A 13,598-nucleotide genomic window follows, 5' to 3' on the forward strand; every position below is an offset into this window, starting at 1 on the left:
TCTGGTTTCTTGTCTTTCATTGCCAAGTGGAGAAAGACCAAATTTTGGTATTCCAAAAGCTTTGAAAAGCCCGAAAAATCACACAAAAAGAATTGTCAAATGTCCCTTAAGTCAATGCTATTTATGAAGGACTTTTTTCTTTCTTTCTTTCTTTTTTTCTTTCTTTTTATTTTTTATTTATTTTAATAATTGTTAATTATATATAACCATTTATTATGCTTATTGCAGCTTATAAAACTACTTAAACATTATAGATGAAAAGAATAACTACAAAAGACTAACTAACAATATTTGGATTATATTTTATTACATTTTTCTTAAAATCTTTAATAAACCTTGAAATATTTCTTTTATTAATGGGTATGCTCATATACTCCTTTTTTTTCCAAGAGAATATCACTAAATTTTCATTTAACCCCATGCATTACATGACTTCATTCGCTAATATATATATAAGAAAGAGGAGTGTGTAAAGAGGAACGGTCCTCTCACCACAAGCTCGATCTCGTCACAAACTCTTCTACCTTCTCCTTCCTTACATGTGTGAAAAATAAAATAACAAAAAAAATTATTGATTCTCTAACTACCATGTTTGTCTCTATCACAATCTTTCTTTAGCGTCTCTCTTAAGATTTTCTTTCCACTCTCCTATAATCATTATAATTAATGCTCTCTTCCATCGTCAATATATTTTAAGAGCATGATATTCTATAAATTAATCTTCAATCTCCTCAAAATGTTTTAATTTATCTTACCACCTCACATATAAATACAAAATAATTGCTTTACTCAAAACTCTTGGTGTATAACTAATGGTTTTTGAAATGTACCATGTCACTTTACTCTCATTCTAATTAATGTTGTATTCTTTCTAAATAATTTCAACAATTATATTTTTATGTAATGAAAATATCATTATGGTATGTGATTTAAGGGCCTCATGTATAAAAATAAGTTTCAAATGTTATTGTTAGCACTCTTTTTTTGCTCAACCTCTTCACCTTAAATATTTATACCCTCTTTTGATTCCTTAAAACTTGAAACATAACTAGATCAACTTAAGAATTGTTGAAACCCAAAGTTTATTTTTTTTGGCACAATCCCCATGTTACATGCCCAACTAAATTACACTAATAAACTTAACCCTTTATTAACAAGAACATTGAAATCAACATCTAACACAGTATAGGCTTTAGTACCTAGATCAGACATGATCCCTACACTTAAGAAACTATAACTTAATCACATGTTAAAATTTATTACAAAACTCCAAAAAATTCATTGTTCATTACACCAACTTAACAACCTTGGATGAATAGAACTAAACCAAAATAAAAAAAAAAATTCTTTCTCATATCCAAACCAACCACTGGACTCATCATAATCCATGCCGACATGACAATTTTCGACTCAAACTTCTCTTGTTTAACTATTTGATCAATAAAGATTAGAATTTGATGCTTATGATTAAAAGCATACGAGGAGTCGTATACTCGTAGTCCAACCAACTAAGCACCTTTCATTAAGTTTAGATTAACCCATTCATCCAATTTTAGCCTTAAATTCCCTCATTTCCTTCCAAAACAAGCAAGATTCGGTTCCAAGCCTTTTCATTGGTTGATAAATAAAACCTTGATCTGAACTAAATCTTTTAATCCACATTTTTGCTCAAATATCTGAATTTTCATTAATTTACAACATTAAAAAATGCCTATACACCAAAGTTCATCCCAAAATTCACTTGTTTGATCCACCATCAAGTCAAGATATTGTTTCAAAAAATTTTATTAATTGTAAAATATTAAACCATAGATCTCCATCATCTAAGACTTATTTGACCAATCAAGCTTCACCATCATGATTAGAGACAAAAAAAAAACTAGAACCTTAAGTTCCATGACTTAATTCATCAATTTGACCATTAAACAAGTATATTGTGTTTTAAGTATTCCCATTGGTTGATAAGCCATAAACTAAAACCTTGATCTGAACTAAATCTTTTAATCCAGATCCCTAATTAAATATCTATCTTTTTCATCAGATTTAAGACATTAAAAAATGCCTACCCACCATATTTGATCCCAAAATTCTTTCATTTTACATATTAAACTGTAGATCTCCATCATACAAGCTTATTTTCACAAATCAGAACTCACCACCATCTTCAGAAACCCAAAAATACCTAGTACATCAAATTTTATGACATAATTTAATCATTTGGCCAATAAACTAGAAAGATACAATTTCGATGCATAATATTAAATCACCTCTTCATTTGTTCCAACCTAAGACCTCAAGGGGGTGAAGGGATGATGTTAGACTCTCACTTAAATCTCATTACCCCCTTAGACCAATTAAGATAAGCCAAATTGACTAAAAGAACCCAAAAACCCCAAAGTAACCATTCTTATACATAAGAGGTGATATAAGGGTCATTAAGGCTATTTCAAATTTAATTTTTTGCCACCAAGAGATCGGATTCAAACCTAACATATGCAGGTTCGAAAATAACCCCATTGGGCATGAGAAACCCCCAAAAAAATTCATAAAAATCCTATATAGATTAAATAAGCTCTCAAATATCATATAAAAAGCTTGTTAGATTTAGCTTTTGAGCCTTCTTGCATGTTTAAACTTTTTTGAAACCCAAGTTTTGTGGTTGGGCAAGTTATAAACCTGCTTTACCATTCTTTCTTTATAAATAGAGACCCAATTCGAGTTCAAAGAGAAGATGAGAGAGCCTAAAAGCATTCATTGCTTTGGTAAATGTTCCATTTGCAAGAAATCTCCAAGTCTTTAAGTTTTAAACTTCAAATCCGCCTTACTATGTTTCAAATTTTGGATTTATAAGAAATCTCCAAACCTTTAATAGTCACTGATTTTCCTTAACATTTGAATGTCAATTATAAGAACTTGACCAGTTCAAGAGTTCGTTCAAACACCATTTTAACTTGGTTCAGCTACTGGAAAATCCTTGCCAAGGTTACATATGATAGGTAACCCTCTCACTTCATTTTTAACTCATCAAGTTTGTAATTCCTAAACTAAGTCTAGTTTTCGGTTATTTTAAATTCTTAGAACTTGGGAAACTTGCATTCTTAACTTTTTCTAGATTGGAATAAATAGATAAAGAGGCAAGGGTCTTGGGAAAATTAGTATTTAAGGCCCGACAACATCTCCTAAAACTATTTTTAGAAGAAGTTTGAAGCATTTTCACAAAATTTTGGGAATCCTTAGCATTTTTTATTACTGGTGATTTTGTTGGAAATAAATCCTAAACAACTTTCATATTGGGCTGTTACAATAGCTCAGAGGTAAAGGGTATCTAACATCTTCCCTTTCCCAATCCATCTGAATTAAAAAAACTCTTGGTTGAGTGTCATTTCCTTGGAAAAGGGAATCAATATTTCGAAAATAAAATGAATTCTTCACAATCGGAATGATGGCCCATTTCCTTTTAAAAATGGGTGACAACTCTTTCTTTTGAGCCTACCATGAGCTTCTTGGAGCTCACACTCACCTCTTTGACAAAAAAAAGTTCTTTGATTTTTTACCCATCTCATTATTTTCTCAAAGTGCAATGACCTTGATATCTTAAAGCTTCATACGAGAGGAAGCCATGAAATTATTGTTGTCTATGTAAAGCATCCCGGTGTTACTTTTCATAGCAATTCAAATGATTTAGGTTTACCATTCTCTTATTAACACAAATGATTTAAGTCAATGTTTGAGCACTTTGTAAAACTCAATCCTCAGTTTATGCATCAAGGTCACAGGGTTTTCTTTGTCTTTGCATTCAAAGCCACCATTCTTATGGTAACAACTCCATGTCTTGGTTCATGGCAGAGCTTTGCAATGTGAAGACATGGTTTCTATTGTTGGTCATTTACATATGTTTTGGTTTTAGTGTGTTGAGATCAATATTTGTCATTTTGGTCCTATGACCAATTTATTGCATTTTGGTTAGGGTTTTCAATTATTTATGTTATTGTGGATACAAACTTTTCATTATTGTAGATTTTTCTTTCGTTTCTATGCATAGGTTTTGGTTTTATAGTTATTAGGTTAGTACTAATTATTTCTATGATTTTGGCTCGATGTCCCATCATTATGTAAAACGATGATCTTGAAGGAAACAAGCTGTACATATTCTTTTATTTAATGTCAGACTGCATTTTGCTATATTCTTTATATCTTATGCTTTTTTTTTTTTGCTTTAGTATGTTAGAAACTAGACAACAATAATGTTTTTTTAATGTCAAGTCAACAGTGTACCTTAAAGAAATTTTCTTTCTTTTACCTACTTTGTAAGAAGTACATGTTAGTAACTTCACTTTCAAAAGTATATTCATGTGATGTGTCTATCTTTAATATCTCACAATTTATGTGCATCACATAGGAGTGTATAGAGAATAAAGTCCTCCCACCACAAGCCTTACAAGGAATCCCCTATTCTCCACTTCTTTGCACATGTGAAAAAATAAATAGAGAATTTACTAATCATGTCTCCTTATAAAAATCTTCATGTGTCTTAATTTTCCCTATTAAAACATATAATTTCTCTAAATAAAAGAATTCTTAAATCTCCTTCCCCTCTCCCCTCTCTCTCTTCATTAGTCAGTGTTTGTAATATCTCCCTTCCCTCATTAACTCCTTCATTTCCTTTTAAATATATTTAAACCCCTCTTGACCCTATCTAATAAAACTTGGTCATATATAGGTTGGATGGGGTTAATTGCCAACCCAAGACCAACCCCAAACATGGCCCTTGCCTAGAATCGAACTGATGTCAAAACTCAAATTTACCAACTCAAACCTAAGCAAACCTCTATTAAACCCCCGTGCATTTGTATGTGTTTGCTTGTTAGTTGAGACAATATAGAACCACCTTAATACTAAACATTACTTTTTGATTTATGAACATGTTGTTGAATTATCATAGGGGAATATTCGAATTTGATATGATTTATATCCAATAAATACAAATTCAATTCTATATCCTATGGTGTTTTATGTGCATGATTTATATCTAATATATATTGTAAATAAGTGTTTATGTAAGTCTAATATCCAATTAAAACATAGATTTCAAAATCAATTTATTTACGTATCTTGATATCTAGTACAATTAATTATAATATTAGCAAACCTATATAAAACTAACATCGATTTATAAGGTTAAATACAAAATAAAAATATATACTATAAAGAAGTGTTTATTTAAGTCCCATATCCCATTAAATTAAAAAAAATCTAAAAGATGATATTTTCTATACGTGTGTGTACATATTATATGTCTTCGTAATTAGATTTGATTGAATCCCAATGGATCAATTAGTTCTAGTAATATCTAAATTTATTTTGATTAATAGATGGATCATAGTTTTCAAATCTGATTTCTATTCAATTATGACTAAATGGATATATGAATCCAACTAAAATGAATTAGATGCCAATTTTGAATCAAATTAAATTTAAATAGTTTACAACTCGAAGTATTTGTTTTGGATGTTTTTCATTGCATAAAAAACTATAATATGAATTTATCAATGATTTATTAAAACTCAGTGACCTAAGAATGGTTTAATTTCAAAAGCAGATTTTTTTCTTATTTTTTTATAAAAAAATCAATTAATTAAAAAATATTTTTTATGTATTGTAAATGATTTTCATGGTAAGCAAGGACTATAGGATGGATCTATAAATGATCTATCAAACTTCTTGTTTGATTCATTATTAGTAAAGTTGTAGGATATTTACATGTTATAGACTCTTAGTATTGTTGATTGTAATGTAGTTCTTCATATAAATTATCAAAGTGTACATTTTTTATGTATCATATCTTATTTAAAGTTATTACTCATTTCAACTTTACATTTTGTATTATTGACATATTTGTGGGAATTGTAATAATTTTCATTCGACTGAAAAATAAGGGTTTTTCCATCATATCCATACCTTTCCTGTTTCCATCATATCTAAATTCTAAAATGTATGCATGCATTTATTAAAGCTTATTGATATGATATATGATATTGATAATTTGAACCTGGAGGTGGGTTTGGAAAGAGTGCAAATACATACAAAATACAAAGTTTTGCACTCTACATATTTGTATTTATATTCATTTTCAAATTGAGCCTTATTTGTGTTATTTTGTATGTATTGTGCTGAACATATTTGTATTTTTATTCTTTCCAAACCGAACTTTATGTTCAATGTGGAAAGAGTGCATGCACAAATATGCTCACTTCAAAACCTGGCATATGGTAATTTTAAACTTAATATTTATATTTGTACTCTTCCCAAAGTGAGCCTTGTTTACATGAATACCATAGCTATATATTATATGAAGTGAACAATTGTCTCAAGCATAACTCATATTCTAATACTAGTAACATATATTATAAAAAAAATTTAATAGTCTTCCCATTTAAATTGAATGGTTGAATTGGTGACCTATGACCAAAAACTAACTTAGAGAGAGAGAGAGAGCACTTGATCACTGGGTGGGTTTGAAAACATAGTTGCAGTTCCTTCCCCAAAAATTCAATAAGTCATTTATTGACAAATGTTTTCTAAAATATATCCATATAAAATGGTCATTATTAAATGAATAATATTATTGAATCATGTGTTAATAATATATAAAAGTTATTTATCTATCCAAGCCTTAGAGAGGTAAATGAGTCGCTCCAAATTGTTCTTTTCCGTAGAATCCATTAATACTTAAACATGAACGTGATTTTATTTTTGATATAGGATTAATTAATTAACTTACCCACCCCCATTCACGGAAAAACAAAGTACAGTCTCCCCCACAAAAAAAAAAAACCAAAAATTTCCTATGGCCCAGTTTGGAAGGAGGACAAATGCAAATTTGTAGAATATAAAACCTTATATTTTATATGTATTTTACACAGTACATATTTGTATTTGTATAATTGTATTCCTTCCAAACTGAGCCAAAAATTGTAAACGCTCATGAATCCAACCTAACCAGTTGACCCATCCAAGCTCGCTTGAACCATCGTGTGGATAATGTAAGCACACAATCCAGTGAGGAAAAAAAAATTGTAAACACACAAATCAAAATCAAAATTAAAATCAGAATCTAGAATGGCTTATCCCGCAATGGGCGCATGGTAGCAAATCCCACGTCCACCAAGGAAATTAAATCCTAACAGGCTAACAAAACTTTCACGCCAAGCTTCGTTTGAATAGTTACAGTTTTATTCGTAATAGTGAACCAATCAGGATGCACCACGTCAGTTTTATTCATATATTTCCCACGCGTTAGGCTGGCGTGGAATATCGTTATACGCATAATATCATCCACTTCATTAGAGGATTCAGAGTCATACACGGTATCTGTTTCCACGTCACCCAACTGCAGTGGCTCTGCACTGCACTGCAGTATGCGGAAGGTTCCGAGTATGGTGCGCATTACTCACAGGGTGTAGTTTAACAAGGTTCGATTATAGCGGAACAAGGAGGAATAGACTAATTGAAGCCGAGGTCCAAATGTAGGGTTTTTATTTCTCTCTCTCCACTTGCTGTCTCTCTCTCTCTAAAGTCGCACCACCCCAAAAGTGGTTATTCCGCATTTCTCATGCTTTTTAATCGTCCTCCTATTGAAGGAACCCGCGAATGGAAAGAGGAGGATGAGCAAATTGTTCTTCTGGATACCTTCTCGAAGCTCGAATTGGAACCGAAGCTTGGAAGTCTCTGGTGATCTCTGTTACCAAACCCTAGATTCTTCCATGAACATTGCTGCGTAGATCTCACCCCGGCGAGAAGGAAACGAGGAATGGCGGAATTAGGGCAACAGACGGTCGAATTCTCGACGCTGGTGCGCCGAGCGGCCGAGGAATCCTTTCTCTCGCTCAAGGACTTGGTGGAGAAATCGAAATCTTCCGAGCAGTCCGACTCCGAAAAGAAGATCAGCCTCTTGAAGTACATAGTCAAGACTCGTCAGCGAATGCTCCGACTCAATGTTCTAGCCAAGTGGTGCCAACAGGTTAGTTCTGGCCTTTCTTTTATTGTTTTTCGTTTACTCCGAATGATATTATAGGTGGCTCGCGATTTTTTGGTGGTTCTTCGCGATTCATGAATTCGAGTTTCCGGAGCTGAATGTTAGACATGAATCAAAACCTGGATTTTGTTTGATTGCTTGTTTGGTAGTAAGGTCGTTAGAGCTGCGAGAGTTGCTAAGAGTGTCATTTCCGTGATAAGTGAGTATTCTTTATCGAAGTTGTGGAGATATGGTCACCTCCGTTTTTTTCACCTGGACTTGGTCTTGCAACGGAAACTGAAGTTGTAAAGGTGTTTTACTTTGTTAACTTATGCCGTGAGTTTTATGTCCTCGTTCTTTAGAGCATTGTTTGTCTAGGTCTAGCTGAATTACAAGTTCTTTTGCAGTAATCTAATTTGTAATATAAGTTGCTGATGAATTGATGGGATGAAGCGGGTCTAGGCAAGATTAAGGCAAAATAAGCCTTTGAGGTTTGAAAACTCGTTGATTTTAATGGTTATTGATTCAAAATTTCAATGGTCAAGGGGTGTTCTCACAGGAATTTTTGCACCATACGAAATTGGATCTCATACTGTATCTCGCTCATTCCAATGTTATAATCTACTATTCTGATCACGAGCAATGAAAAGGGAAAAGATGGTCGACATTTTTTCTTGTTCTTTATCTGTTGTTGTTGTTCTTATTGTTATTATTAAAGTAGTAATTGTAATTTGTATGGAATTAGACTGTTAAATGATGGGAAGGTAAACTCCTTGATAGACATCTCTATGTGCAGTATTTTTAGCTAGAGTGTCTGCTATCTCATTCACCTCCTTTGTAGAGGTGAGCATTTTTCCATTAAAAATGAAAAACTGAACATCAGTTTATTTTTTTTTTTTTTGGTTTGATTATATATACACACACTTCGTAATCAATCATCCCTCCCTGCAAAATCCCATACAATCAAAACCCACAAAAGAAAGATATCCCATTACTACATTAGCTCCCAAAATTACAAAACAACGAAAAAAAAAGGATTGGCACTCAATAACCAAAATTCCTATCTTTGAGGAATGCATGCATAAATCCTTTTTCTATCCAGAGTAAGCATTGCAGTATTCTTCAACTCTTCAAAATTTCCCTGCACTTCCAAAAGCTGCAGCATTCTTTCTTAATCCCAGTCACACCCTACAATCTACCATAGTGGATTCTAAACCATAGTGTTGCCAAAGCTTTGACTAATCATCAATTAATGGTGTATTGGTTTGCAAAACAATTAATGCAATGACTACACCCTATCCTAGCCTATACAGCGTAGCCTTTTCTTGGTTTGCAAAACAAAAATTGTAAACTAACTTTTGAATAGAATCTTTTATTGCACAATTGTACTATTGTAGTCTATGTTAACTTGTTTATAATCTTTTTTTAATTGGATATTTTTTTTTGATCAGCAAAAGAGAATTTTATTTGAAATTAGGATTACAATAAGGTTTTACAGCTTTGTGTATGGGATTAAAGCTCCCATACTATTACAGATTTCTGTCCCACTTTACATTGTTGCCTTAAAGCCCCTTGTTTAGCAAGATAATCAGCTAACCCATTTGCACTCCTTCTAACCCATTTGAATTCAGCCTCTACTTCCCTTGCAACCTTTTCCACTTTTCTTATCACTTGTTTGAAGGTCCTTGGAATATTCAGTGCTTAGGCATTGACCAGTCATTGCATCGAGTAGGTAGGCCAAAACAAAGCCTGGCCCTTTTCTTTCTTTGCAAAACAAAAACCAGATACTAACTTCTCAATACAATCTTTTACTGCAAAGTTGTACTATTGTGGTCTATATTAACTTTTTTGTGATCTTTTTTTTATTGAATATTCAGCGCCTGGGCATTGACCAGTCATTGCATTGAGTATGTAGGCAAAAACAACTAGTCATTGATTTACCATATGTAGTATGGGCAACTTGGGACCATTATGCATAGGAAGACTATTTATGGTTGGATATGGTACCATGCTGGCTATCTACTCAGGACTGATGGGCATTGGGGATTTTATAAGAGCTGAGCTGCTAGTGGTACTATTGGAAGATCACTAAACTATAGGCATATAGGGGTGGAAGGGGACTCAAAGGTAGTATTTGCTCGATGTAACACAACAAGCAAGAGCTTTTGCAGTGTAGAGACATTATGAATGAGCTAAGATATTTTGCAGATGGCTTAGCTAGGCAAGGGGTGAATAGGAATTCTGTTTTTTTGGGCCCAGTTGTAACTGATTTTGTATTTTGGGTATACATGGACGGTTGTGGGGAGTTAAGACACTTTAGCTCCCCTCTGTTGTATCATTTTCCTTAATCATTGAATGAAATTTCCGTTATTGATAAAAAAAGGGACCTGCAAGGAACTAGGATATGAAGGAGCTATGATATTTGACAAGGAGCTAAGATACTTGGGTCTAGAGGTCAGCAAATGTCTTGTCTGATGCAATGACCAAATAAAGTGCCAACGTGGATGAGTTCTTTTGGGGCCAAACATAACGTAATATGTAACAGACCAGGTTAGGTAGCTACAAACCAGCCTAAATTTGGTTTTCTTTGGTTGTTTTGTACATTATACATCTTTATTTACTCAATTAATAAAAAGTTGTTCAACATTACAAATAGAAAACAAAGCCTTAAGACACTCCTATGAACAATGAATAATGCTACTATCCATATTTAAACTCAACTGGCCTTAATAGGCATAATCTATTTCATGATTTTCATCTATCTCAACCCTATCATTTCAAGAACTTTCTCTCTCTTATCAAAAAATTTGTTGAGCAAAAGCTTCTATTTATCACTGTGGCTTACTTCCTTAGCATTGTTTTTTTACTTTCTAAACATTATTAAACTTCTTTAATGAACTCACCCCTAAGCTTGGAAAAAACTTGAGATATATGCTCTAACTGACCATATTTGGAACCCTTCAATTGCTTACTCGTGCTACCGCTGTGGAATTCTCTAAACACTCTAATCAGGATCTAGCAATCCTGATTAAAGGCAATTGTAAAATAACAAATGTCATTTTACAATTGTCCTCGACAATTGTATATCTTTGTTTTTTTGATCAGAAACACATGAACAACTTTTATTAAAACATATGAAAATATTACAAGATTGAGTAGCCTTGGCTGCCCCAGGAATATCTTAAGATGACAACAAAAACAATCCTTATAATTACAATTGAGCCCAAAAGCAAATCCTTCTATTAACCCCTTCTTAGCTAAATGATCAGCTAAATTGTTTGCTTATCTAGGAACCCACTGCAGAGCCACCATCGCGTCTTTTGAATTTTTTATCTCGTTTCTGAAATACCAAGGAGCCTTGCTGTTTTGTTTCAGCCAACTTGAAATCATCTTCGAGTCTCCTTCAATCACCAACTTTCTAATCCCTATTTCCTACGATTTTTGGACCCCAAATATGGCTGCATTCAGTTCTGCAACAGTGGAGTCCTCATCACCTATAGGTCCAGAATACAAGAACTTCACGTCTCCTCATCACCTAAAGAAATTATCCTCTGGAGGTTCCCACTTCCACACTACTTTTTCCTTAGTTGAAGAAGATGATGTAATCTCTCCCAGTGTCTGAGGATATCATCAAAAGAAAAGTCAGAAAACAGTTTTGTTGTCTTCACCCAATGTGTTACCTTTACCATTATCCTCTCAGCGATTGTATTTCTTAAAACAAAAAATCTAGATGCAAGTACATAATAAACCTATAAAATATAATTCCAGAAGGAAAAGTTGAAAACATATAAAATTATTAAAAGAACTTTACAATTTTAAGTAAGAAAACTAGTGAAATCATACTTTATCTTTCTCAATTTTATACACGTGATGATTGTAATTAAATTAATGTGGTAGGTGAGTTCTTGAGTTTAACTTCATGACAAGTCTTGTCTTGCATCAAAAAATAAAAAAAATTACATTAGAAATTCATATGTATAGGATACATGAGAGGACTATTCAATTGGAATGGTAGTTTTCTCTTGAAGCCTTTTCTTTTATTTTTGTTTTTAATCTAAAATTAAAACCCAAGGGATTTTTGTCTTTTCTATTTTTTTTATCCAACAGTTAAAGTCCATGTTTCTTGTCCTAATAGGCTAACCTACTATTCAATATTTAAGTTATTATTTTCTATTTTTTATCCAACAGTTAAAGCCCATGTTTCTTGTATCTTAATAGGCTAACCTACTATTTAATATTTAAGTTATTAAATTGTCCCCACTGCTTTAAATTTTCATTCAATTCTATTGGAGAGTGTGAGGTCAATATGGAAAAATGGCTCAAAATAATACCTATAATTACCATTTTTTTAAAACTTCATTGGGGTCAATTTGACTGCATACATGTATATGTAGCTCTGTCCTTGCTGTTGAGCATGGTGATTCATTGACAGCAGAAATGCTGGCCTTACGATGGATTAAAGTTTGCAAAGCAGTTTGGGTTCCAGCAATTGGAGGTGGAAGGGGATTCTCTGGTGGTCATATCCTGGACAAGAAGTTATACCCAAATCCCATGGATCTATAGACACACCTTTCAGGAGATTGAAAACATAACAAGGGACTGTTACTTTTAAATGGGTGAGAAGAACCACAAATAGGATGGCAGATACTCTAGCTAAACACGGGACTATCAGACCCTAACATAGACTTGTTCTATATCATTCATTCATTGCAATAAAATATCTTCTTAAAAGTCAATGAAAGTTATAAAATCATTAATTTTTTATGTGAGAAATAAGAATTTCAGACCCTAACATAGACTTGTTCGGGCTTGCTTCGAGGGGCGTGGTACAAAGGCGACTCATAGAATCAAGAATGCAATATGTTTTATATCATATTAGCTACTTGAAGCAATGCAATTAAGGAAAAAAAGAGATTGTGGGTTTTACATGCTTGAAAATGCTTTATATGCTTACTTTTATTTTTAAATTTTCATTTGAATATGCTTTACATGTTATATTTATGTATTTTAATTTTTGATAATAGGTTTTTTAAAACATTTATTTTAAAACTTAAGTTTATATTTTTTGTTAACATTATGTTTAATATTTTTTGAATTTTTTGACTGTTTTTTTGATTTTTAGTTTTTTTTTTTTTTGTAATTTTGCGCCTTTCTTAAAAAGGCGCACACCTCGCCTTGCGCCTCAGGCGCAAATTGGCCCTTGCGCTTTTAAAATACTGTTATCAGACAAAAAATGTTTTGTGCAGAATTGTAAGCTTTGTTTGGTTGGGGTGGAGAATGATATCACCTTGATATGACATTCTAGTTATTTTCAATAAAATTCTTCTTGCTGGTAAAAAAGAAATGCTGGGTGTCTGGGTCTACCTTCATGTGGTCCAGACTAACACATTAACAGTCTTATCTAAGATTAATTTCTCAGTGTTTTTCAATCTATTTTATAGTGTTTTGTTCTAGATTGAGGATTCTATTTCATGATTGTTTTACTGGTTATCAGAATATACAATTAATTTTATGATAAGGAATATAGGTTTAAGTTTTAGTCTCAATAAGGGCATTTATCCTCACACAGGTTTTATTTGGTTTT

General features: G+C 32.5%; 1 protein-coding gene across 1 annotated transcript in view; it reads left to right on the plus strand.

Moving 5' to 3' along the window:
* The first annotated feature begins 7,488 nt into the window (after positions 1 to 7,488).
* Positions 7,489 to 13,598, plus strand: part of SWP (RNA polymerase II transcription mediator) — a 40,851-nt gene continuing 34,741 nt past the window's right edge. The window contains exon 1 of the mRNA XM_010275899.3: positions 7,489 to 8,020. Coding sequence (XP_010274201.1) covers positions 7,811 to 8,020 — 210 coding nt within the window. The 5' untranslated portion in view covers positions 7,489 to 7,810. The remainder of the gene's footprint in view (positions 8,021 to 13,598) is intronic.

Source organism: Nelumbo nucifera, chromosome 3 (assembly GCF_055504915.1).
Source record: "Nelumbo nucifera cultivar China Antique chromosome 3, China Antique-T2T, whole genome shotgun sequence".
NCBI lineage: Eukaryota > Viridiplantae > Streptophyta > Magnoliopsida > Proteales > Nelumbonaceae > Nelumbo > Nelumbo nucifera.